The 26,304-nt window shown below is 46.9% G+C and overlaps 1 protein-coding gene across 1 annotated transcript in view; it reads right to left on the reverse strand.

The window, feature by feature from the left end:
- The window catches only part of LOC138663915 (gastrula zinc finger protein XlCGF53.1-like), a 129,333-nt gene that overhangs the window by 57,302 nt on the left and 45,727 nt on the right, over window positions 1–26,304 (reverse strand). The window contains exons 7-8 of the mRNA XM_069750285.1: window positions 26,101–26,198; window positions 25,851–25,941 (exon numbers count right to left, since the gene is read on the reverse strand). Of these exons, the coding sequence (XP_069606386.1) occupies window positions 25,851–25,941; window positions 26,101–26,198 (189 nt within the window). The remainder of the gene's footprint in view (window positions 1–25,850; window positions 25,942–26,100; window positions 26,199–26,304) is intronic.

Raw genomic sequence — 26,304 nt, forward strand, 5'->3', positions numbered from 1 at the left:
AGTGTTCCGGTGGCATAGAAAAGCATCGCGCAGGGAGGGGGCTCCCTGCATGCTTCCCTGAGGCCCCCAGAACAACACAATGTGATCGTGTTGTTCCGAGGGTCTCCTCCCTGCAGGTCCCTGGATCCAAGATGGCCGCGGGGTCCTGCAGGGAGGTGGCTTGTCGGTGCCTGCTGAGAGCAGGCGCCGGCAAGCCTACTGCACTGCCTGTCAGATCACTGATCTGACACAGTGCTCTGCAAAGTGTCAGATCAGCGATCTGACTTTATACAGTGATCTCCCACCCTGGGACAATGTAAAAAAGTAAAGAAATAAATTAAACTGTGTAAAAATATTTAACAAAAAATTCCTAAATAAATTAAAAATAAATATTGTTCCAATAAACACATTTCTGTATGTAAATAAAAAAAACATTAAAAGAACACATATTTAGTATCGCCGCGTCCGTAACGACCCGACCTATCAAACTGTCCCACTAGATAATCACTTCAGTGAACACCGTAAAATAAAAAATAAAAAAGGAGACAAAAAAAACAATGCTTTATCATCATACCGCCAAACAAAAAGTGGAATAAAACGCGATCAAGAAAGACGAATGTTACAGAACCCCCAGCACCAAGAATATGTTATGCTATTTATATATTATGTATAATAGGTTCCATGTGAAATGCATCAGTCCACAGGCTGCATCCCTGGGCAGAGGGGACAAGATATTCTCCTTCTGACCTCCCCCACCTTTGTAAGTCCCACAGTAAATACCAGCAGGCTCCAGCCCCCTGCGGCTATTGTAATGTATGTCTGGCCTGTTTTTTCTATTGGCCTGCCCTCTGTATCTGTGTTATATATTCTGTGTCTTGTAAATAAAGTGTGTTATTTTAGACTGGAAATACCTGGAGTAGCAGTCAGCTTTTATATGCTCCTATGTAATCAAGAAATTCTAGCCAGTGTCCTTCATTCAGAATCCAGCAAAAGCAGACTGGACCTCCTGAAACACGGGGGTGCTGAAAGAGGTACTACAGCACAGTAGACCCCGTTACACTGGTGGCAGACAGCGGGATATGATACCCCTTCTACAGGAGGAAAGGAATGAATGGAAGACAACTACCAGAAGTTAAAGAGGACTACACTAAAAGATCTGGTGGAAGCCCGAGGGTTGATCGCCAGCAACAAAATAAAAGCGGATTTGATAGCAGCCATCATGGAACACGAAAGTGCAGCGCCCCCCAATGTGAACGTGGAGGAGACTGAATTCCAGAGGGAGGTAAAGAACAGACTGGCGTTCTATGGCCCAAACTCTGCAGTAGAGATCATACGAGAGGTGATGGCTGATGTGCGTACTGATCTGAAGGAAGAGATGGCCGAGCGGACCAGGATAGAGCTAACCAAGATGGAGATGGCAGAGGACCAAAGTGGAGCTGGCCAAGATGGAGATGGCAGAGCGGAGAGAGGAGAGTCAGCAAGCAAGGTGAGCTCTGGCCTCCGCCCAGGTACCTTCAACCGTAAGCCACAAAAAGATCCAGTATAATGCCTTCCGACAGTTGGGGGAGGCAGAGGAAGACATCGATGGCTTTCTGCAGGACTTTGAGCGGCAGTGTGCCCTTCATCAAGTGAAGCCGGAGGAATGGGTTCAAATTCTGGCCAGCAAGCTGACAGACCGGGCAGCGGACGCCTATCGCACGGTACCTGATGAGGACTGTATGGACTATGAGCGGATCAAAGAAGTGATCTTGGCCCGGAATGCGCTGACACCAGAGGCATACCGCCAAAAGTTCAGCGGACTTATAAAACGAGTAACCGATACCCACGCTGAATGGGCCTGTAAATTACATCGGTCACTGCTACAGTGGGTACAAGGGAGCCAAGCAACCACTAAGGAGGATGTCCTCCAGCTCTTCTTGTTAGAACGATTCTTTAATGGACTAAACCCCGAGACACAGGAATGGCTTCAGGACAGGCAGCCAATGACTCTTGAGGAAGCCGCTCGTCTGGCCGATGAACATCATGACGCCAGGAGGCCTCAGTTGTCCGGATCAAAGATGGTCACTAGGGGTCCGCCCATGGACCTGGAGGACCCCAAACCACCGAAGATTGTAGGGGGACCAGCTAGAAACCCGGCCTACCACAGTTCCCCTGGGGCGCGATGCCACACCTGCCGTCAGCTGGGCCACCTGCAAAGACAATGTCCCAACCGGACTCAGCATACCCAGTGGCCAAAGGCGGGAACAGCTACCTTCCGCCGGGCCGCTGTATACTGCTACCAAGGCGAAGCTGACCCGGCATCAGGGGCTACAACTAACCAAGGGGTGGAAGACATGGAGGAAGTGCTGCATGAAGTAGACCCCGTGCAGGCAGCCCGGGGAGATAATCGACAACAGCATCGACAGGTCGTGTGGGTTAATGGGAAACGCATGCAGGGACTAAGAGATTCCGGAGTAACTTTGACCCTTGTGAAGCCTCATCTCGTCCGTGACCAAGAGAAGACGGACCGGACAGTGGCAGTCCATGTAGCAGGGGGAGCCATACATCGACTGCCCACTGCCAGGATTCACCTGAACTGGGGAGTTGGGGATGGCCTTGTTGAGGTCGGCTTGATGGAGGATTTGCCTGCAGACGTTTTGCTGGGAAATGACTTGGGGCCCATGTTGTCTGCCTTCTCGGTTGCCCCTCTGGCTGAGACATATCCTGTGACCACCCGGAGACAAGCTCGAGCTGCGGAGGCGGAATCACACTCAGAGGAGGCCCAGGTAAGACATCCCAGCCCTACACGTATTCCCATAGCCAGACACATTTCTTGGGCCACCCCAGATGAATTTAAGAGGGAGTTACTTGAGGATCCTTCATTGGAGGGATATCGTGGGAAAGCACAGGAGGGGAGAGGGGTACTGGAAGGGGAACAGTTTATATGGAAGCAGAGACTCCTCTACCAGATCACAGAGCAGCACCACACAGGGACGAGCCCCACTATAAAACGACAGCTGGTAGTTCCCAAGAAGTATAGGCAGGAGTTACTGCGAATCTCTTGTGACATACCCTTGGCCGGGCACTTCGGCGTCAGTCGCACCAGGCATCGTCTGACACAAAACTTCTTTTGGCCGGGGGTAACCTATGATGTTCGTCAATACTGCCAGACCTGTGACAGTTGCCAGCGCATTGGCAAGAGGGGAGATCGATACAAGGCCAAATTACGCCCCCTCCCCATTGTGGAGGAACCATTTAGCCGAGTAGCGGTCGATCTGATAGGACCGTTAGCCAAACCCAGTCCGTCAGGGAAAAGGTATATATTGACAGTGGTAGATTATGCCACACGGTATCCAGAGGTGGTTGCGTTACCTAACGTACTGGCAGAGACAGTGGCGGCTGCCCTGCTCCAGGTTTTCTCACGGGTTGGATTTCCCCCGGGAGATTATCTCAGACCAGGGTACCCAGTTTACAGCAGAGGTGACAACCAACTGTGGAAGCTGTGCGGCGTAAAGTCCATTAGAAGCGCCCCGTACCACCCGCAAACCAATGGGTTGTGCGAACGCTTTAACGGGACGTTAAAACAACTCATTGGGACTTTTACCAGGCCCTACAGGGACTGGGAGAAATTCTTGCCTCACCTCCTGTTTGCCTATCGAGAGGTGCCCCAAGAATCCACAGGGTTCTCCCCATTCGAACTGGTATACGGGAGACGGGGAAGGGGACCCCTAGACTTAGTGCTAGAACACTGGGAAGGGGAGGGCATCATAGAAGGGGTTCCTATTGTACCCTATGTGCTGGAATTCCGGGACCGCCTACAGAGGCTGACCCAGGCTGTACGTGGGAACATGCAGGTGGCCCAGTGGCGCCAGCGCGTATGGTACGATCGGGAGAGGACTCAGTCTAAAACATGGGACCAGGTATACTGGGGTGAAGACTTAGGTCCCCGGGAGAGACAGCAGGTGGAGGAGTTGTTGAGGCAGCGACAGAGGATGTTTTCGGGGAAACCCAGGTACACTCACCTGGCACAACACAAGGTTGAGACCCAGGATCAGACCCCCCTGCGACAACCCCCCTTCTGCGTCCCTGAGTCTGTACGAGAAGGGATGCGACAAGAGATACAAAAGATGTTGCGTTTGGGGGGTCATTGAAGAGTAAGATAGTCCCTGGGCATCCCCCGTAGTGTTAGTGCCCAAGAAGGATGGGACTACACGGTTTTGTGTAGACTATCGTAAGCTCAATGAGAAAACAGTGACGGATGCGTATCCCATGCCGCGTGTGGATGAGTTGTTAGACCGGCTGGCGGGGGCAAAGTATTTGACCACCATCGATCTATGCAAAGGCTACTGGCAGATTCCCCTTTGTCCTGATGCTATTCCCAAGTCTTCATTTGTCATCCTGTTTGGCTTATTCCAGTTTCGAGTTACGCCATTCGGGATGAAGACTGCCCCGGCGACCTTCCAGAGGCTGGCTGACCGGCTTCTGGATGGTCTCCAGGACTATGCGTGTGCCTACCTGGATGACATCACCATCTACAGCGCGACATGGGAAGAGCATCTAAATCACCTAGAGACAGTATTAGACAGGATCCACAAGGCCGGAATCACCCTGAACCCAAACAAGTGTCACGTGGGCAAAGCAGAGGTTCAGTATTTAGGGCATTGGGTGGGAAGTGGGAAACAGAGACCAGAACCAGCCAAGATTGAGGCCATAGCCAAATGGCCCACCCCACGCACGAAAACCCAGGTCATGGCGCTTCTAGGGACAGCGGGGTATTACAGGAAATTCGTTCCCAATTACAGCAGCGTGGCCAAGCCCCTCACTGCTCTGACCCGTAAGAACCAACCCCGCCAGGTAACCCGGACCCCAGAGTGTGAGGAAGCCTTCCGCCAGCTAAAGGACGCCCTCACCAATACCCCTGTATTGGCCGCACCCGATCCAACTAAACGTTTCCTGGTTCACACAGACGCTTCTATGTTTGGATTGGGGGAAGTACTAAGCCAAGTCGGGTCGGACGGCCAAGAACACCCGGTAGCTTACCTGAGTCGGAAACTACTGCCCCGTGAAGTAAGCTATGCGGCCATCGAGAAGGAGTGCCTGGCAATAGTATGGGCACTCAAAACGTTACAACTATATTTGTATGGACGACAGTTTTCCCTCCTAACGGACCATAATCCCCTAGTCTGGCTTAATCGGGTCTCCGGAGACAACGCCAGATTACTGCGGTGGAGTTTAGCCCTACAACCTCTGGACTTCACCATCCACTACAGACCCGGCAAACAAAACGGTAATGCCGATGGACTAAGTCGACAAACGGAACTTGTACCAACCCCATAAACTTCGGTCATCCCCAAACCGATCCGTTAAGGATCAGACTGTGTATGCCGATCGCGTCGCTGAAAAGGGGAGCAGTGTTACAGAACCCCCAGCACCAAGAATATGTTACGCTATATATATATATATTATGTATAATTGGTTCCATGTGAAATGCATCAGTCCACAGGCTGCATCCCTGGGCAGAGGGGACAAGATATTCTCCTTCTGACCTCCCCCACCTTTGTAAGTCCCACAGTAAATACCAGCAGGCTCCAGCCCCCTGCGGCTATTGTAATGTATGTCTGGCCTGTTTTTTCTATTGGCCTGCCCTCTGTATCTGTGTTATATATTCTGTGTCTTGTAAATAAAGTGTGTTCTTTTAGACTGGAAATACCTGGAGTAGCAGTCAGCTTTTATATGCTCCCATGTAATCAAGAAATTCTAGCCAGCGTCCTTCATTCAGAATCCAGCAAAAGCAGACTGGACCTCCTGAAACACGGGGGGTGCTGAAAGAGGTACTACAGCACAGTAGACCCCGTTACAACGAATATAAATAACCATGATATGGCTGAAAACGTCATCTTGTCCCGCAAAAAACTAGCCACAACACAGTGTCATCAACGAAAAAATAAAAAAGTTATAGCCCTCAGAATGAAGAGATACAAAAATAATTATTTTTTATATAAAATAGTTTTTATTGTATAAAAGCGCAAAACATAAAAAAATGATATAAATGAGGTATCGCTGTCATTGTACTAATCCGAAGAATAAAACTGCCTTATCAATTTTACCACACACGGAACGGTATAAACGTCCCCCCTCCTCAAAGAAATTCATGAATTGCTGGTTTTTGTTCATTTTTTTCATCAAAAAATGTCACGTGCCCGAAAATGTTACCAATAAAATGGTCAACTCGTCCCGCAAAGAACAAGACCTCAAATGACTCTGTGGACCAAAATATAGAAAATTATAGCTCTCAAAATGTGGTGATACAAAAACTATTTTTTGCAATAAAAAGCGTCTTTTAGTGTGTGACAGCTGCCAAACATAAAAACCCACTATAAAGGTAAATCAAACCCCCTCTTTATCACCCCCTTACTAAAGGAAAAATAATAAAATAAAAACATGTATTTATTTCCATTTTCCCATTAGGGTTAGGGCTAAAGTTAGGGTTAGGGTTGGGGCTATAGTAGGGGATAGGGTTTGGATTACGTTTACGGTTGGGATTAGGATTAGGGGTATGTCAGGGTTAGAGGTGTGGTTAGGGTTATGGTTGTGATTAGGGTTAGGGGTGTGTTGGGGTTAGGGATGTGTTGGGGTTAGGGATAGGGGTGTGTTGGGGTTAGGGGTGTGTTGGGGTTAGGGATGTGGTTACAGTTGGGATTAGGCTTAGGGGTGTGTTGGGGTTAGGGCTGGAGTTAGAATTGGGGGGTTTCCACTGTTTAGGCACATCAGGGGCTCTCCAAATGCGTCATGGCGTCCGATCTCAATTCCAGCCAATTCTGCGTTGAAAAAGTAAAACCGTGCTCCTTCCCTTCCGAGCTCTGCTGTGTAAACAGTGGTTGACCCCCACATATGGGGTATCAGCATACTCAGGACAAATTGGACAACAACTTCTGCCATCCAATTTCTCCTGTTACCCTTGTGAAAATAAAAATTTGAGGGCTAAAAAAATCATTTTTGTGGGAAAAAAATATTTTTTATTTTCATGGCTCTGCGTTATAAACTTTAGTGAAACACTTGGGGGTTCAAAGTTCTCACAACACATCTAGATAACGTCCTTGGGAGATCTAGTCTCCAATATGGGGTCACTTGTGGGGGGTTTCTACGGTTTAGGTACATCAAGTGATCTGCAAAAGCAAGATGACGCCCGCAGACCAATCCATCAAAGTCTGCATTCCAGAACTCCGCTCCTTCCTTCCGAGCTCTGCCATGCACCCAAACGGTGGTCCCCCCCCACATATGGGGTATCACCATACTCAGGACAAATTGCACAACAACTTTTGGGGTCCAATTTCTCCGGATACCCTTGGAAAAATTAAAAATTGTGGGCTAAAAATCATTTTTGTGGAAAAAAAATTATTTTTTAATTTTCATAGCTCTACATTATAAACTTTAGTGAAACAATTGAGGGTTCAGTGTGCACACCACACATCTAGATCAGTTCCTTAGGTGGTCTAGTTTCCAAAATGGTGTCACTTGTGGGGGCTTTCCACTGTTTAGGCACATCAGGGGCTCTCCAAACGCGAAATGGCATCTGATCTCAATTCCAGCCAGTTCTGCGTTGAAAAAGTCAAACGGTGCTCCTTTCCTTTCTGAGCTCTGCCATGCGCCCAAACAGTGGTTTACCCCAACAAATGGGGCATCGGCGTACTCAGGATAAATTTTACAACAACTTTTGGGTCCAATTTCTCCTGTTACCCTTGGTAAAATAAAACAAATTGGATCTGAAATAATTGTTTTGTGAAAAAAAGTTACGGTAAATGTTCATTTTTATTTTTTTTTAACATTCCAAAAATTCCTGTGAAGCACCTTAGAATGGTGTCACTTTTGGGTATTTTCTATCATATGGACCCCTTAAAGTGACTTCAAATGTGATGTGGTCCCTAAATAAAATGGTGTTGTAAAAATGAGAAATTGCTGGTCAACTTTTAATCCTCATAACTTCCAAACAAAAAAAAAAATTTGGTTCCAACATTGTGCTGATGTAAAGTAGACATGTGGGAAAAGTCACGGATTAAGCATTTTGTGTGACTTATCACTGTGATTTAAGGGCATGAAAATTTAAAGTTGGAAAATTGCAAAATTTTCACCAAATTTGTTTTTTTCCATAGATAAACGCAATTAATATCAAATTTTTTTTTACCACTATTATGAAGTACAATATTTCACGAGAAAATGTCAGAATCACCAGGATCCGTGGAAGCGTTCCAGAGTTATAACCTCATAAAGGGACAGCGGTCAGAATTGAAAAAAATTGGCCCGGTCATTAACGTGCAAACCACCCTTGGGGGTAAAGGGGGTAAAGGGGTTAAAGGGACTCTGTCACCTGAATTTGGAGTGAACAATCTTCAGCCATAGGGGCGGGGTTTTCAGGTGTTTGATTCACCCTTTCCTTACCCGCCGGCTGCATGCTGGCTGCAGTATTGGATTGAAGATCATTCTCTGTCCTCCATAGTACATGCCTGCACAAGGCAAGATTGCCTTGCGCAGGCGTGTACTTCGGAGAACACAGCATGAACTTCAACCCAATATTGCGGCCAGCAAGCAGCCAGCGGGTAAGGAAAGGGTGAATCAAACACCCGAAAACCCCGCCCATATGACCGCAAACCTGTCCCGCCAAATTCAGGTGACAGGTTCCCTTTAAGTAGGCAGACACTCACGAAAACGATACATGTCAGATCACACGTTGGCTCTGCCGTCACCATTAGGCTAGGTTCACATTGCGTTAGGGCAATCCGTTAAGCGCATAGCGCTAGTGGATTGCGCTAACGCAATGTTTATTTTGGGTCCACGTTTGCCGTCCCCGCTAGCGCAGATCCCCGATCTGCGCTAGCGAGGGATGGACTTCGGTTGCACCTCAGATGCTGCAAGCAGCGACCGAGGTCCGTCACAAAAGAACGGCACATCGCTAGCGCGTGCCAAAAATGGCATGCACTAGCGAAGCGCTACAGGCAAAAATCCCATTGCTGTCAATGGGTGCGCTAACGGACCCTTTGCACGGCGTTAATTGCGACATTTTCACCGTGCAACGCAGTCCGTTAGCGTTAACCCATTAACGCAATGTGAACCTAGCCTTACAGTTTATGGCCCCGTCGGCGCATACGTCCAAACCCTGTTTTGCAGAGGGGGTTGGGAAATATGAACCAACGAGACCCAAGAACAATAGGAAAGTACCCTAAAAATAGCACCAAAATTTATCACACAATTTCTGCTGAACATGGCAGTACCCCATATGTGGATGTACAGTACGGCTTAGCCATACGGCAAGTCTCGGGACGGACGAAGCGCTATTTGCCGCCTGGAGCACAGATTTTCCTAGAACAGTTTGCAGACATCAAATACAGAGCCCCTAAGTGCTAAAAGATCAGAATAGCCAACTCAAGTGACCCCATTTTGGAAATTATGCCCGTTTTTCACTTTATCTATAGGCATAGTGATGAATTTGACTCCATCAGTGTTTTCTGCTATTGTAAGGCCCAGTACATTCTAGTGCCCATACATTAGGCCCAGTTCACACTTCAGGAGACAAGCAAATAGTAAATTAAGCAGGATCTCATCGCTAGAGAAAAGCCAAACATGTGGACGCTAAAGGTTATTTAGGCACACTGTGGGCCTCAGAAAGGGGGCATTTGGATTTGGGAGTGCAGAATTTGATGAATTTTTTTTTTTTTTTTTGGGGGGGGGGGGAGCGAGGAGCCATTTAGTTTTTCCGGAGCCTTTGTACTACCAGTAACTGGGATCTTTGGGAGGCAGAATGAACAAATCAATTGGTCAAGAATAGATTTCATTCATTTTTTATGCCATTTCTCGTGCGGTAGAAGTGATTAGACGACTTTATTCTTTGGTTTAGTGTGATTACATCGATACCAGATTTATATTGGGTTTTATATTTGGCTGTTGTCACCCACTAAAAGATGTTTATTTTGTTGAAAAAACAAGTTTTGCATCCCCAAATTTGGAGAGATATAATTTTTCCATATTTCTGCAGACAGAGTCATGTGAGGTCTTGTTTTTATTTTTGCGGGACGAATTAATGTTTTTATTGCTACAATTTTAGGGCACATAACATTTTTTGATCAGTTCTGTATTCCAATTTTGGGGAGGCAGAATGAATAAAATCCAAAAATTCAAGAATTGTCTTTTGTTTATTTATGCCGACCACAGTGTGGAAAAAGTGAAGACAACTTCATTCTTCTGGTCAATACGATTACAGCGATACCAACTTGCTTAACTGTTGTCAATAAAGTAATTTCGAACAGGGGTGCCCAAACTTTTATATGCTGCTGTAAAAGACCTTTGGTGGGTATTTCATTGATAAATTACTCTTTTTTTAAATCCTAGCATATTTGTCCCAACTACAGTGTAATTGTAGCCTCCTGATTGCTTAGCAGAGCTGACTGGGTCTTCTTGGGTCCAGCAGCTCTTGCCCCTTTCCTACATCCAGTGATAACATAACCGCTGGGTCTGGAGGAGTGAGTTCTTCCTATTTCTGTATACACAGCCAGGACAGTATTTATAGTTTCTGCTGCCCTAGGCACTTATAGTGCTGCCTCCCCCATTGTTGAGTATGACACTATCGGCAGTGACTTTGGAAAAAAAATCGCTGATGTGAAAGTAGACTTTTGCAGCAGATCCAGCAGTTTTTCCGCATCTGCCGCGTAACAGACCACTTACGGCAACTACGTTCGGCCTCATTCATTCCCAATGGGACTTGCGGACATGTGCAGCACTTGTGGTTTTGCCGCCATCAGTCAAGTGCGGTACTTGCAGCAATGGAAAAAAAAACTGCTAGCAGTGTTTTTTTGTCTCACCGGAAGTGTGAAACCGCTAGTGCCGCACATGTCCGCAAGTAGCCAGCACTACCTGTCCCCAGTGACGCAACTAGAAAGTTGTGGGCCCCGATGCGAACTTTCAAATGGGGCCCCCCCAACCATGCAAAAATATTTTCCACCCAAATTCAGATTTTATCTATTCATTTCGCACACTATAGCTTTATTGCAAAGTTGTATAGTGTGACCTCAGTGGCGTAACTATCCGGTGCCCCATCCTGGTATATAGCTGTCCCCCGTACTGCCATTGTTATGTAATTTATAAAAGAAAATAAACCATTATACTCATCAGGGGCTTACATAGAAGTCATGGGGATCCATATAAGAAGTATAATGCACCCCCATAGTACTCCTTATAATATAATGCACCCCCACATAGTATAATACACTCTCCACAGTCATCCATATAGTATAATACACTCTCCATAGTCCTCCACATAGTATAATACACTCTCCATAGTCCTCCATATAGTACAAAAGTATAATACACTCCCCATAGTCCTCCATATAATATTATACACTCCTCAGTCCTCCAGATAGTATAATACACTCCTCATAGTCCTCCATATATTAAAATACACTCCTCATAGTGCTCTATATAGTGCAATACACTGCTCAGTACTCCATATAGTATAATACACTCCTCAGTCCTCCATATAGTATAATACACTCCTCATAGTGTTCCATATAGTATAATGCACCGCCATTGTCATCCATGTCGTACAATTCACTTCTCATAGTATATTGCACCCCATAGTTCTTCATATAGTATAATGTATTCCCCATAGTCCTCGATACAGTATAATGCAGCCACCCCAGAGTATAATGCAGCCACCCCACAAAAGTATAATGCAGCCCCACCATACAATATAATGTAACCCCCATAGAATATAATGCAGCCCCCCTCATATTATAATGCAGCCCCTCCATACAGGTGCAGTGAGAAAGACACGGGCAAATGGTGACTATGGGGCAGGGGAGAAGGACACAAGGGGGCTAGGGGAGACAGGCACAATGGTGACACAGGGGGGCTAGGGAGCAAGGAAGACAGGCACAAGCAGGCTAGGAGGCAGGGGAGAAGGGCACAAAGGGACTAGTGGGCAAGGACTGACAAGGGGACACACGGGGACAAGTTACACAAGCACAAGGGGACAAAGGAGACAGGCACAAGGGGACACAGGGACTAGTGGGCAAGGGAGACTGACACAAGGCTACACACGGGAACCAGGGACACAAGCAAAAGGGGACTCATGGGGACCAGGAAGAAGAGAAGAAGGGCACAAGGGGACACACGGGGACTAGGGGGCAAGGGAGACAGGCACAAGAGGACACAAGGGGACACCGAGGGCAGAATAGATAGGGACGCAAGTAAACGGAGTTGCAAGGGGACAGGGGAAGACTTGGAAGCAGGGAAGGGGGCACAGGGATTACAAGGACAGGGTAGATGGGGAACACACGGTGAGAAAGGGGACAGGGGAGACTTGAGAGCAGGGCAGATGGATCACATGGGGACAAGGGGCTGCATGGGGGGAGCAGGAGGACTCAGGGCATGGGAGATAGGGAGCATTGGGGGACCAGGGGAGGAGTGACAAGGCGCATACGGGGGCCTGGAGGAGCACAATGACCTGAACCTGGGGACCTACCAGGACATGGGGCACGGGAGAGCAGGGAGGAAATGGGGCTGGTGTCACAGGGGGCGGGGGACGCTGGGGGCCGAAGACGGCGACACACTGGCAGCAGACACACCTCACTGCCGCCGGTCCCGTACACCTCCATGTTCATCCCTGGATCCTCCACATGGCTGAGCGGCTGCGGCATGCCCCTCCTAGGCGGATCGGTCCATGTGCCCCCCGCCAGATCCGAAGCCGAATGTTCCTCGGACCCAGCAGCCACCACAGGCTCTGCCAATATGGCGGCCGCCATCACCTGTGCAGATGCTGCACTGCCTGGGTCCTGCAGACAGCGGGTGCGCAATGAAGTGATGTCATCACGCACCGGCAGTGTCAGAGGCAAATGATGGGAGAGGGAGCGTCAGCTGACGCTCTCTCCTCCATCATTGCTTTGAACTGTACCGACGTCATAGACGCCAGTATAGTTCAATGCGGCGGCGGGGGGAGTCGGGTGCCTTTGACCTGCCGGCCCTCTGACCTGCCGGCCCAGTCTCAGCGGCGACCACTGCAACCGTGGTTACACCCCTGCCTCACAAACATACTACAGATCACACACACACACATATACTACAGATCACACACATATACTACAGATCCACACACACATGCGGTACTACAGATCACTCACACACACACACACACACACACACTATAGATCACACTACAGATCACACACTCTCCTCTCTGGTACAGGAGAGGCTGATATAAACCAGCTCCTCAGGTTCTCCTGACTACAGCAGCTCTGTCCTGTCCTGCACCTCCCCCTGCTCTCGCCTTCTGTCCCAGGGTTGCAGAGCAGAGAAGCTGTCTCACCTGCTTCCTATCTCTCACATGCCCTGGCTGCCCCCTCCCCCTAGATACACCTCTGACTGTTGCCGTGAGGGAGAAATCCTGCAATGCAACTTGGTGTCGGGTGCCTCGGACCTTCCGGGCCCCTGACCCGTGGGCCCGGTCGCAGCGGCGACCGCTGCGACCGTAGTAATTACGCCCCTGCACCTTGCTAGCTTATCCCTAACCATCCCTCTCTGACCAAAAACTACACTATAAAGCTTTAGAAAAACAATTTATTACCTGACATATTCCAATGATAATGAGGGCTCCAGGCTATGGCGTAGACTGGGATGCGCAGTCTCCGGGTCTCTCTCTGTGCACACCCACAGTACCTGCCTCACTGCCTGTGCTGCACTGTGCACAGACATCCCTCCACCGGACCCGGTAATCACCGCTCGCAGTAGCATACGGGCAGAGGTGTATCTAGGTTTTCTGGCACCCGGGGCAAGAATTCATTTTGGCGCCCCCCCCCCCCCACCAAGGACATATGCTATTTTCACACTTAGTCATGTACCCACGATCTCCTCTCCCTAATGCTCTCAATGTTCAGTGAAAAACTCAGAGAAGCAGAAGAGAAGCTCGATGTCGCAGGACCATAAGTATGAAAATCGCATATGAGTGAAATGTCCATGTGATGACTACTGGAACCTGCAGAGCTGAATCCTGACATTGCAGGCTTCTGAATTCTCACAACTCATGCACTGCACACTTTTAGGATTCTCCCTTGACGGACAGTCATGTCAGCACAAGCATGTGATTTGTATACTTCTGACCACATTCCGACTAGATGTGCCCGGCATCACTTAGTTTATTTTCATTGAGTGAGGCCACACATGTCTAGTCAGAAAGTGACCGCATGTATGTAAATCGCCAGCACGAGAGAATCCTGACATCATGCAGTGCGCACTGTGAGAAATCAGAAGTCTGCAGTCACAAAGAATGACTGCAGATTGATTACATGTCCCCCATTTCCCCATACTGTTTCATAGTAACATAGTTATTAAAGTTGAAGGAAGACTAAAGGTACCGTCACACTAGACGATATCGCTAGCGATCCGTGACGTTGCAGCGTTCTCGCTAGCGATATCGTCCAGTGTGACAGGCAGCAGCGATCAGGCCCCTGCTGTGCTGTCGCTGGTCGGGGAAGAAAGTCCAGAACTTTATTTGGTCGCTGGACTCCCCGCAGACATCGCTGAATCGGCATGTGTGACACCGATTCAGCGATGTCTTCACTGGTAACCAGGGTAAACATCGGGTAACTAAGCGCAGGGCCGCGCTTAGTAACCCGATGTTTACCCTGGTTACCATCCTAAAAGTAAAAAAAACAAACACTACATACTTACCTACAGCCGTCTGTCCTCTAGCGCTGTGCTCTGCACTCCTCCTGTACTGGCTGTGAGCGCCGGGCAGCAGGAAAGCAGAGCGGTGACGTCACCGCTCTGCTTTCCGGCCGCTGTGCTCACACAGACAGTACAGGAGGAGAGCAGAGCACAGCGCTGGAGGACAGACGGCTGTAGGTAAGTATGTACTGTTTGTTTTTTTTACTTTTAGGATGGTAACCAGGGTAAACATCGGGTTACTAAGCGCGGCCCTGCGCTTAGTTACCCGATGTTTACCCTGGTTACCGGCATCGTTGGTCGCTGGAGAGCTGTCTGTGTGACAGCTCTCCAGCGACCAAACAGCGACGCTGCAGCGATCCGGATCGTTGTCGGTATCGCTGCAGCGTCGCTAAGTGTGACGGTACCTTAAGTTCATCTAGTTCAACCCATAGCCTAACCTTACATGCCCTAACCTGTTGATCCAGAGGAAGGCAAAAAAACACCCCATGTGGCAAACAGTAAGCTCCACATTGGGGAAAAAAATTCCTTCCCGACTCCACATACGGCAATCAGACTAGTTCCCTGGATCAACACCCTATCAAGGAATCTAGTGTATATACCCTGTAACATTATACTTTTCAAGAAAGGCATCCAGTCCCCTCTTAAATTTAAGTAATGAATCACTCATTACAACATCATACGGCAGAGAGTTCCATAGTCTCACTGCTCTTACAATAAAGAATCCGTGTCTGTTATTAAGCTTAAACCTTCTTTCCTCCAGACGTAGACAATGCCCCCTTGTCCCTGTCTCAGGTTTATGATTAAAAAGATCATTAGAAAGGTCTTTGTACTGTCCCCTCATATATTTTTCCAAACTAAATAGCCCCAAGAGTAATTACCTATCTTGGTATTGCAGACCCCCCAGTCCTCTAATAACCTTGGTCGCTCTTCTCTGCACCCGCTCTAGCTCAGCTATGTCTTTCTTATACACCGGAGACCAGAACTGTGCACAGTATTCTAAGTGTGGTCGAACTAGTGACTTGTATAGAGGTAAAATTATGTTCTCCTCATGAGCATCTATACCTCTTTTAATGCATCCCATTATTTTATTTGCCTTTGTAGCCGCTGCCTGACACTGGCCACTAAATGTGAGTTTGTCATCCACCCATACTCCCAGGTCTTTTTCATTGAAGGTTTTGACCAGAGTTTTAGAATTAAGCACATAGTTATACATCTTATTACTTCTACCCAAGTGCATGACCTTACATTTATCCCCATTAACCCCTTTCTGCCATTGGATGTACTATTCCGTCCATGTGGGGTGGGCCTTACTTCCCAAGGACGGAATAGTACGTCCAGCGCGATCAGCCGCGCTCACGGAGGGAGCGCGGCCGAGTGTCAGCTGACTATCGCAGCTGACATCCGGCACTATGTGCCAGGAGCGGTCAAGGACCACCCCCGGCACACTGCGATCAAACATGATCGCAGTGTTCCGGCGGTATAGGGAAGCATCGCGCAGGAAGGGGGGGCTCCCTGCGTGCTTCCCTGAGACCCTCGGAGCAACGCGATGTGATCGCGTTGCTCCGAGGGTCTCCTACCTTCCTCCCTGCAGCAGGCCCAGATCCAAAATGGCCACGGGGCTGCATCCGGGTCCTGCAAGGAGGTGGCTTACAAGCGCCTGATCTGACACAGTGCACAGCAAAGTGTCAGATCAGCAATCTGTCACTTTACTGTGATGTTCCCCCCCCCTTTCCCCCCCGGGGCAAAGTAAAAAAAAAAGTAAAAAAAAAAAAAAAAAATCCTAAATAAATAATAATAATAAAAAATATATATATTGTTCCAATAAATACATTCCTTTATCTAAATAAAACAAAAAAAACAATACAATGAAAGTACACATATTTAGTATCGCCGCGTCCGTAACGACCCGGCCTATAAAACTGTCCCACTAGTTAACCACTAGTTAAAACAACGCTTTATTATCATACCACCGAACAAAAAGTGGAATAACACGCAATCAAAAAGACGGATATAAATAACCATGGTACCGCTGAAAACGTCATCTTGTCCCGCAAAAAACAAGCTGCCATACAGCATCATCAGCGACAAAATAAAAAAAGTTATAGTCCTCAGAATAAAGCGATGCAAAAATAATTATTTTTTCTATAAAATAGTTTTTATCATATAAAAGCGCCAAAACATAAAAAAAATTATATAAATGAGGTATCGCTGTAATCATACTGACCCGAAGAATAAAACTGCTTTATTCCTTTTACCAAACACAGAATGGTATAAATGCCCCCACTCCCCCCAAAAGAAATTCATGAATAGCTGGTTTTTGGTCATTCTGCCTCACAAAAATTAGAATAAAAAGCGATCAAAAAATGTCACGTGCCCGAAAATGTTACCAATAAAAACGTCAACTCGTCTCGCAAAAAACAAGACAAGACCTCACATGACTGTGGACCAAAATCTGGAAAAATTATAGCTCTCAAAATGTGGTAACACAAAAAATATTTTTTTGCACTAAAAAGCGTCTTTTAGTGTTTGACGGCTGCCCGTCATAAAAATCCACTAGGAAACCCGCTATAAATAGTAAATCAAACCCCCCTTAATCACCCCCTTAGTTAGGGAAAAATTAAAAAAAAATTATTTATTTCCATTTTCCAGTTAGGGTTAGGGCTACAGTTAGGGTTGGGGCTAAACTTAGGGTTAGGATTACATTTAGGGTTGGGAATAGGGTTGGGATTAGGGTTAGGGGTGTGGTTAGGGTTACCGTTGGGATTAGGGTTAGGGGTGTGTTTGGATTAGGGTTTCAGTTATAATTGGGGGGGTTTCCACTGTTTAGGCACATCAGGGGCTCGCCAAACGCGACATGGCGTCCGATCTCAATTCCAGCCAATTCTGCATTGAAAAAGCAAAACAGTGCTTCTTCCATTCCGAGCTCTCCCGTGCGCCCAAACAGGGGTTTGCCTCAACATATGCAGTATCAGCGTACTCAGGACACATTGGACAACAACTTTTGGGGTCCAATTTCTCCTGTTACCCTTGGGAAAATACAAAACTGGGGGCTAAAAAATAATTTTGTGGAATAAAAAGGATTTTTTATTTTCACGGCTCTGTATTATAAACTGTAGTGAAACACTTGGGGGTTCACAGTTCTCACAACACATCTAGATAAGTTCCTTGGGGGGTCTAGTTTCCAATATGGGGTCACTTGTGGGGGATTCTACTGTTTAAGTACATTAGGGGCTCTGCAAACGCAATGTGACGCATGCAGACCATTCCAACTAAGTCTGCATTCCAAATAGCGCTCCTTCCCTTCCGAGCTCTCCCATGCGCCCAAACGGTGGTTCCCCCCACATATGGGGTATCAGCGTTCTCGGGACAAAAAGGACAACAACTTTTGGGGTCCAATTTCTCATGTTACCCTTGGGAAAATACAAAACTGGGGGCTAAAAAATAATTTTTGAGGGAATAAAAAAGATTTTTTAATTTCACGGCTCTGCGTTATAAACTGTAGTGAAACACTTGGGGGTTCAAAGCTCTCACAACACATCTAGATAAGTTCCTTAGGGGGTCTACTTTCCAAAATGGTGTCACTTGTGAGGGGTTTCAATGTTTAGGCACATCAGGGGCTCTCCAAACGCAAAATGGCGTCCCATCTCAATTCCAGTTAATTTTGGATTGAAAAGTCAAACGGCGCTCCTTCCCTTTCAAGCTCTCCCTTGCACCCAAACAGTGGTTTACCCCCACATATGGGGTATCAGCGTACTCAGGAGAAATTGTACAACAACTATTGGGGTCCATTTTCTCCTTTTACCCTTGGAAAATAAAACAAATTGGAGCTGAATAAATTTTTTGTGAAAAAAGTTAAATGTTCATTTTTATTTAAACATTCCAAAAATTCCTGTGAAACATCTGAAGGATTAATAAACTTCTTGAATGTGGTTTTGAGCACCTTGAGGGGTGCAGTTTTTAGAATGGTGTCACACTTGGGTATTTACTATCATATAGACCCCTCAAAATGACTTCAAATGAGATGTGGTCCCTAAAAAAAAAAATGGTCTTGTAAAAATGAGAAATTGCTTGTCAACTTTTAACCCTTATAACTCCCTAACAAAAAAAAATTTGGGTTCCAAAATTGTGCTGGTGTAAAGTAGACATGTGGGAAATGTTACTTATTAAGTATTTTGTGTGACATATCTCTGTGATTTAATTGCATAAAAATTCAAAGTTGGAAAATTGCAAAATTTTCGCCAAATTTCCGTTTTTTTCACAAATAAGTGCAGGTAATATCAAAGAAATTTTACCACTATCATGAAGTACAATATGTCAAGAGAAAACAATGTCAGAATCACCGGGATCCATTGAAGCATTTCAGAGTTATAACCTCATAAAGGGACAGTGGTCAGAATTGTAAAAATTGGCCCGGTCATTAACGTGTGAACCACCCTTGAGGGTAAAGGGGTTAAAGCTCATTTGCCATTTATCAGCCCAAGCTTCTAGTTTACATAAGCCGGATTACGTACCGGTAATGCTCTTTTAATGAGTCCACGACAGCACCCCACATGAGAGAGAGGGATCCGCCCATAGGAACAGGAAACCTACAGAATAAAAGGAGGCGGTCCCCTCTCCTCCTCAGTTTAGTTACAGAGTATAAAAAGGGGAACCGCAAAAGTGTTAGTATTCATTCTTATTCAGTCACATAAATTTCTTAACTCTATACAACCATTATTTGTGACCTTAAAGGAAAGAGCTGTGCATAATTTAGGGAGGGTAATACATGGGTGCTGTCGTGGACTCATTAAAAGAGCATTACCGGTACGTAATCCGGCTTTTTACCCTTCGCCACGACAGCACCCCACATGAGAGATTTTCAGAGAGTCATTATTTGGGTGGGATTACTGTATTAAGAACAGCTCTACCAAAGGTCAGATCAGAAGACGTGGACAGATCAAGTCTATAATGGTTGTAGAAGGTAGAAGGTGTAGACCAAGTTGCAGCCTTACATATTAAATGGATCGGTACATCTGCTTGTTCCGCCCAGGAGGAAGCCATGGCTCGTGTTGAGTGCGCTTTTATACCCACTGGAGGAATCTCGCCTTTTGACGTATAGGCCAAGCAGATAGCCTCTCTGATCCACCGAGATATGGTAGCTCTCGTGACCCCATGTCCTTTCTTGTGGCCCTGAAAGGAGATAAACAGAGCCCTACTCTCCCTCCATGTCTGACACCTTTCTATATAAGTCAGGATGGCTCTTCTGACATCTAAGGTGTGGAACTTATGATGTTCTGGAGTTACAGGTGAATCAAAAAAGGAAGGGAGAAATATTTCTTGTGACCTGTGGTAGGTGGACGCTACCTTAGGGAGGTATGAGGGGTCTGGTTTCAGGACTATCCGATCATGAAATATCAGTAAGAAAGGTGGGTCTACTGATAGGGCCTGGATGTCACTAACCCGTCTAGCTGAGGTTAGGGCTACTAGTAAGGCTACTTTATATGTTAGGATTTTTAAAGGTATTGAATCTAATGGTTCAAATGGAGAGCTTGTTAAGGCCTCTAATACTAGATTTAAATCCCACGGAGGTAGACGGGGAATATGGACCGGTTTACTACGTTCACAAGATTTTATGAATCTGGAGATCCACCTATTAGCTGCTATATTGCATCCATATAGGGCTCCTAATGCCGAGACCTGAACTCTTAAGGTATTTACAGATAGTCCTAACTCTCGGCCTTTTTGCAAGAACTCTAGGATAGGTGTGAGTGGAACTTGCTTAGTGAACGGTACCGTGTAAAAGTCTAAAAATTTATTCCATACCCTACTATATATTAGGGTGGTAGATCTTTTCCTGCTCAATAAGAGGGTGTTTACTAGTTCTGTTGAGAACCCTCTGGAACTTAATAGTTGCCTCTCAAATTCCACGCCGTCAAGTGAAGACCTTTCACTTGCGGGTGGAAAAAGGGGCCTTGGTACAGCAGCTCCTTGTCTGATGGGAGGATCCAAGGATCGCATAGGCACATGGTCTGGAGACAAGAGAACCATGGTCTTTTCGGCCAGAATGGTGCAATGAGGATTACTCTTGCCTGTTCCCTCCTGATCTTTCTGATCACTAGAGGAATCAGAGACATTGGAGGAAAGGCATATGCCAGTCTGAACCGCCAAGGATGGTGGAGAGAGTCCAACATATCTGGGTGATCCCTGGTGTTCAGGGAAGCGAACCTTTGTACTTGCCGGTTGTCTCTTGTGGCAAATAGGTCGATTTGTGGTATCCCCCATGCTTCTGTTATCCTTCTGAATATGGATTTGTTTAAGGTCCATTCTCCTTGACGCAACTCGTTTCTGCTGAGGTAGTCTGCCCTGATGTTCTCTACACCTTTGATGTGCAGGGCTGTTAAGGATGTTAGATGAGCCTCTGCCAGCTGAAAGATGTTTGCAGCTATGGTCATCAGACTTCCTGACTTTGTACCACCCTGACGGTTCAAGTATGCCACTGCGGTGGAATTGTCTGAGTAAATTCTTACATTTGTTCCATGAATCTGCGGAAGAAAATGATATAAGGCACATTCTATTGCTTTTAACTCCTTCCAGTTGGAGGAACATATTAATTCTGTCTGATCCCAAGTATTTTGGGCCAGATTGTCTTCCATATGTGCTCCCCACCCAATAGGGCTGGCGTCGGTGGTAATTATTTTAGACGGGTCTATTATCCATGGCACACCCCGTGATAGGTGGTCCATGTCTAGCCACCAGGATAGCGATTCTAAGACATTACTGGAAAGAGTTATTCTACTTTCTAAATAACCGTCTTTCCCCTGAGCCGACAATACTTCGTACTGCAATTGACGGGTATGGAATTGTGCCCAAGGTACAGCAGGGATACATGATGATAATGACCCCAGTAAGGACATGGCCTTTCTTAGTGTCATGTAGGGTTTGCGTATTGCGTCTGATACCTTTGATTGTATAGTCAACCTCTTTGACTGAGGAAGAAAGCATTTCTGACTTACGGAGTCTAGCTGGATTCCTAGAAATGTCTGAACGGTTTCTGGATTCAGCCGAGATTTTTCGAAGTTGACGATCCAACCTAACTCCTGTAGGGACGAGATCGTATTAGATAAACGAGTTTTACATTGAAGTGCAGAGCTTCCTACCACTAGAAAGTCATCTAGGTAGGGTATTATCAAGGTATCTCGTTGGCGTAGATGAGCCATCACTTCTAGTATCACCTTAGTGAAGACGCGGGGAGCCATAGAAAGCCCAAATGGCATTGCAACATATTGAAAGTGACGAACCTTTCCCTCCAGGGTGACTGCTACCCTTAGGTACTGCTGATGTTCGGCATGTATGGGAAGATGGTAATAGGCGTCCTTTAAGTCTATTCCGGCCATGACACACCTAGGGAATAAGAGTTTTATGGTAGAACTAATGGATTCCATTTTGAAGGTATGATTACGCAGGAAAGAATTTAATTTTTTAAGATTTATGATGGTTCTAAATGAACCATCTGGTTTATTAATCAGGAATAAAGGGGAGTAGAACCCTTTCCCTTTTTGATCCTGGGGAACTTCAATCAGGACTTTCTTAGATAGAAGAGATAGGATCTCTATTTCTAGAGCCCTCTGTTGGTCCTGACCTTTTGGAGATGTTATTATGAAGGAATCCCAAGGGATTCGATCAAATTCTAATTTAAGGCCGTATTGCACAATGTCCAGAATCCACTGGCTGGATGTTATCTGTCCCCATTGGGGAAGAAAAAATTTTAATCTGCCGCCTACTTCCTGGTTAGCGGTATTTACGTCTCGGATTATGGGACCCGCTAAAAAAGGCACCTTTTTGCTTTGGGTCCTTCGACTCCCATCGCTCTCTTTGTTCAAGCGGCTTGTTCCTAGTAAAGGGGCGTCTCCTGAAGGCTCTCCTGTAGGATGGAAGATACTGGTTAGGGAAGCCTTTCTTCCTTTCACCTGCTTTATTCAGGAGTTCATCCAGCGTCTTCCCAAAAAGGAACTCACCCTGACAGGGAATCGCACAAAGTTTCGCTTTAGCTTGTGCGTCCCCCTTCCAATTCTTTAGCCAGAGTGCACGCCGGGCTGTGTTGACTAGGCCGGCTGACCTGGCTGCAAGACGTAGCGAGTCCACTGAGGCATCAGCTAGGAATGCTACTGCTTCTTTAATTTGAGGCAATTTCAGCAGGATAGATTCCCTCGAAGTTTTGCCTCTAATCTGTTCCTCCAATTGCTCCGTCCATACTAGTAGAGATCTTGCAGTACAGGTACTAGATATGGCGGGCCTGAACGCCCCCGTATTGACTTCCCATGACCTCTTTAGTAAAGCTTCTGCTTTACGGTCCAGCGGGTCTGTTAGGACCCCTGAATCCTCCACTGGTAGGACCGACTGTTTGGTTGTGGAGGCTACCGCAGCATCAACTTTTGGCACCTTTGACCAGGTGTTTAGGTCTTCATCGCTGAAGGGATAGCGCCTTTTAGAGGATGATGGTAAAAACCCTCTATTCTGCTTGTCCCACTCCTTTTTGACAATATCTTTGATGGTTTGTATGACGGGGAAGGACCTACGTTTCTTCTGTCCTAACCCCGCAAACATTATGTCCTGTGCTGATTTCTTTTCTTTCCCATCTGGGCACCCCATCGTGCTCCTGACAGATTTTATTAAATTGTCCACATTACTGTTGGGAAGACAAAGTCCCCCTTCAGTCTCGGATGAGCTCGGCTGAGATCCCTCTTCGTCTGAAGAAATACATACACCCTCTGACTCCGAACTAACCGGAGACCGGGACCTGCTAGGCTGACGGGTACTGGCGCTACTTGTCTGCGCCAAACCCTGCATCTCTTCTCGGATAATAGCTCTGACATCTGAGGGAGTCATGATATTTTCCTGCCGTAGAGTTTGCATGATACACTCTGCACACAGTTTTTTGGCATAATCATCCGGGAGGGGCTGCGTACATAAAGCACACTCTTTATGCTTAGATTTGTGTGTCCTTTTCTTAGTCTAGAGGAAGGATACAGGAGGAACATATATCAGCATATAGGAAGAGACTCTTTCAAAAACTCACCCAGTGAAGCTGACAGGTACCGGTTCTGGAGGCGGAATTCGTTTGGTGGTAGAACTCTTCTCTGGAGGTCGGCCACCACTCTTTGTGCTGCTCCTCGTGCTTCTCTCCCTGCTGGGAGAGCGCTGTTGCACTGCGGGCAGGTGCGCTTCGTCGGCCGGTGAAGCCATTTCACACACACCGGCCCGACGCTAGCGCTGCATTTTTAAACTTGCCGCCCATTCTCCTGCCTCCCCGGACCAACCCGGAAGTGCTCCCGCGACTTCCGGGTTAGACGCGCCGCTCTCACCACCATGCGGCCGCCAGAGGCTATTAAGCCGGCCGCTGCAGCGCGCGCGTCCTCACAGTGCCGGCCGGACCTACGGTGACCGGACCCGGACCGTGGATGTTTGGCCAGACGAGGGGGGAGGCTGCAAGCAGGGGCTCCCCCGCCGCTGCTTCTGGTACCGCAGCCCCTGCCGTTCCCACAGAAACCGGCGCAGGCGGGTGCATGGCCCAGGGATCCTCTTCATCTGTAGGTAAGCCGGGTCCCTGTAGGAACAGGAAACCTAAACTGAGGAGGAGAGGGGACCGCCTCCTTTTATTCTGTAGGTTTCCTGTTCCTATGGGCGGATCCCTCTCTCTCATGTGGGGTGCTGTCGTGGCGAAGGGTAAAAAATCATCCTGTAATATAAAATTGTCCTCCTCTGTATTGATTACCCTGCAGAGTTTAGTGTCATCTGCAAATATTGAAATTCTACTCTGTATGCCCCCTACAAGATCATTAATAAATATGTTAAAAAGAAGAGGGCCCAACACTGACCCCTGTGGTACCCCACTGCTAACCCAGTCAGAGTGTGCTCCATTAATAACCACCCTTTGTTTCCTATCCCTGAGCCAGCTCTTAACCCACTTACACATATTTTCCCCTATCCCCATTATTCTCATTTTATGTATCAACCTTTTGTGTTGCACCGTATCAAAAGCTTTTGAAATGTCCATATACACTGCGTCCACTGGGTTCCCTTGGTCCAGTCCAGAACTTACCTCTTCATAGAAATTGATCAGTCTGACAGGAACAGTCCCTAGGAAACCCATGCTGATATTGGGTCATGAGGTTATTCTTGGGTCATGAGGTTATTCCTCTTCAGATACTCCAGAAAAGCATCTCTTAGAATACCCTCCTGGATTTTACCCACAGTAGAGGTTAAGCTTACTGGCCTATAATTTCCGAGTTCAGTTTTTGTCCCCTTTTTGAATATTGGCACCACATTTGCTATACGCCAGTCCTCTGGTACAGACCCGGTTATTATGGAGATTTTTTATGGAGATTAAAAATAATACATGCCCCCCATTCCCCTGTACTGATTCCTCATACACGCCCCCATTCCCCAGTACAGTTTCCTCATACACGCCCCCCCATTCCCCAGTACTGTTTCCTCATACACGCCCCCATTCCCCCATACTGATTCCTCATACGTACCCCCCCACCCTGTATACATGGCTCCCCTATCCTCCTACCCTGTATGCATGGCTCCCCTATCCTCCCACTCTGTATGCATGGCTCCCCCATCCTCCCACCCTGTATGCATGGCTCCCCCATCCTCCATGCATGGCTCCCCCTTCCTCCCATCCTGTATGCATGGCTCCCCCATCCTCCATGCATGGCTCCCCCTTCCTCCCATCCTGTATGCATGGCTGCCCCATCCTCCCACCCTATATGCGGGCAGTTGACCCCGCACTTTAAATTAAAAAGAAAAAAATACAAACACACACACTTGCTGAAGTGCGCCCACCCGCATCCTGGCGCCCTAGCAATGTGCCCTCAAGTGTCTAGTAGCAAATACGGCCCTGTACACAGCACTTGTGAAGTCCTAACAAACAAGCAATCCATGTATGGGTTGTGGCTGTCAGCCGCATGACATACAGCCATAGCGAATCGAATATAGAGCATCTTCGGTGTGTTCGAATACTATTAGAACATGAGCGTGCTCGGATAACACCTTATCCGAGCACGCTCGCTCATCACTAATATTTTTACAGCACTTCTGAAGAAGTGGTGAATGCAAGACCACAGAGCTCACACAAAATGGTAAAAGCCATTGACTGAGGAGAATCTGTGACATCTGTGCATTTAGTGGTTACTACTCACCTGGGTAGTCATATGTAGGAAACTCCTCTTTACACCACTCATCACCCCTCACATATGTCTCTGTAGTATTAATTTGGTTCAGATCTTCATCCTGGAACAAATATTGTAAAAGTCACAAAAAGATGGAGAAGTCACATCTATGATCAGCTCTAATCCTGCCATCTCCACCGTTCTCATTAAACAAGCATAAAACATATAATACTGGTGGATAAAACAAGGGGAGAGCTCATGACACCTTCTCTCCATCTACCTGATGATTCTGGGGAACATCGATATTTTCTTGTTTACAGTCCTGTGGAAGAAGAGGAAGCGGACATCTCTCTGGTGTTGTCCTCTTACTGGAAAGAACTGGAGGAAACACATACAGGGACTGAATTCATTTTTTTACATACAGATAATTATAGGCGACGTGTATTTAGTCCTGTCTATTACCTGGTGATGTGAGGGGCTGGGG

The sequence above is a fragment of the Ranitomeya imitator genome, chromosome 2 (genome assembly GCF_032444005.1).
Source record: "Ranitomeya imitator isolate aRanImi1 chromosome 2, aRanImi1.pri, whole genome shotgun sequence".
NCBI lineage: Eukaryota > Metazoa > Chordata > Amphibia > Anura > Dendrobatidae > Ranitomeya > Ranitomeya imitator.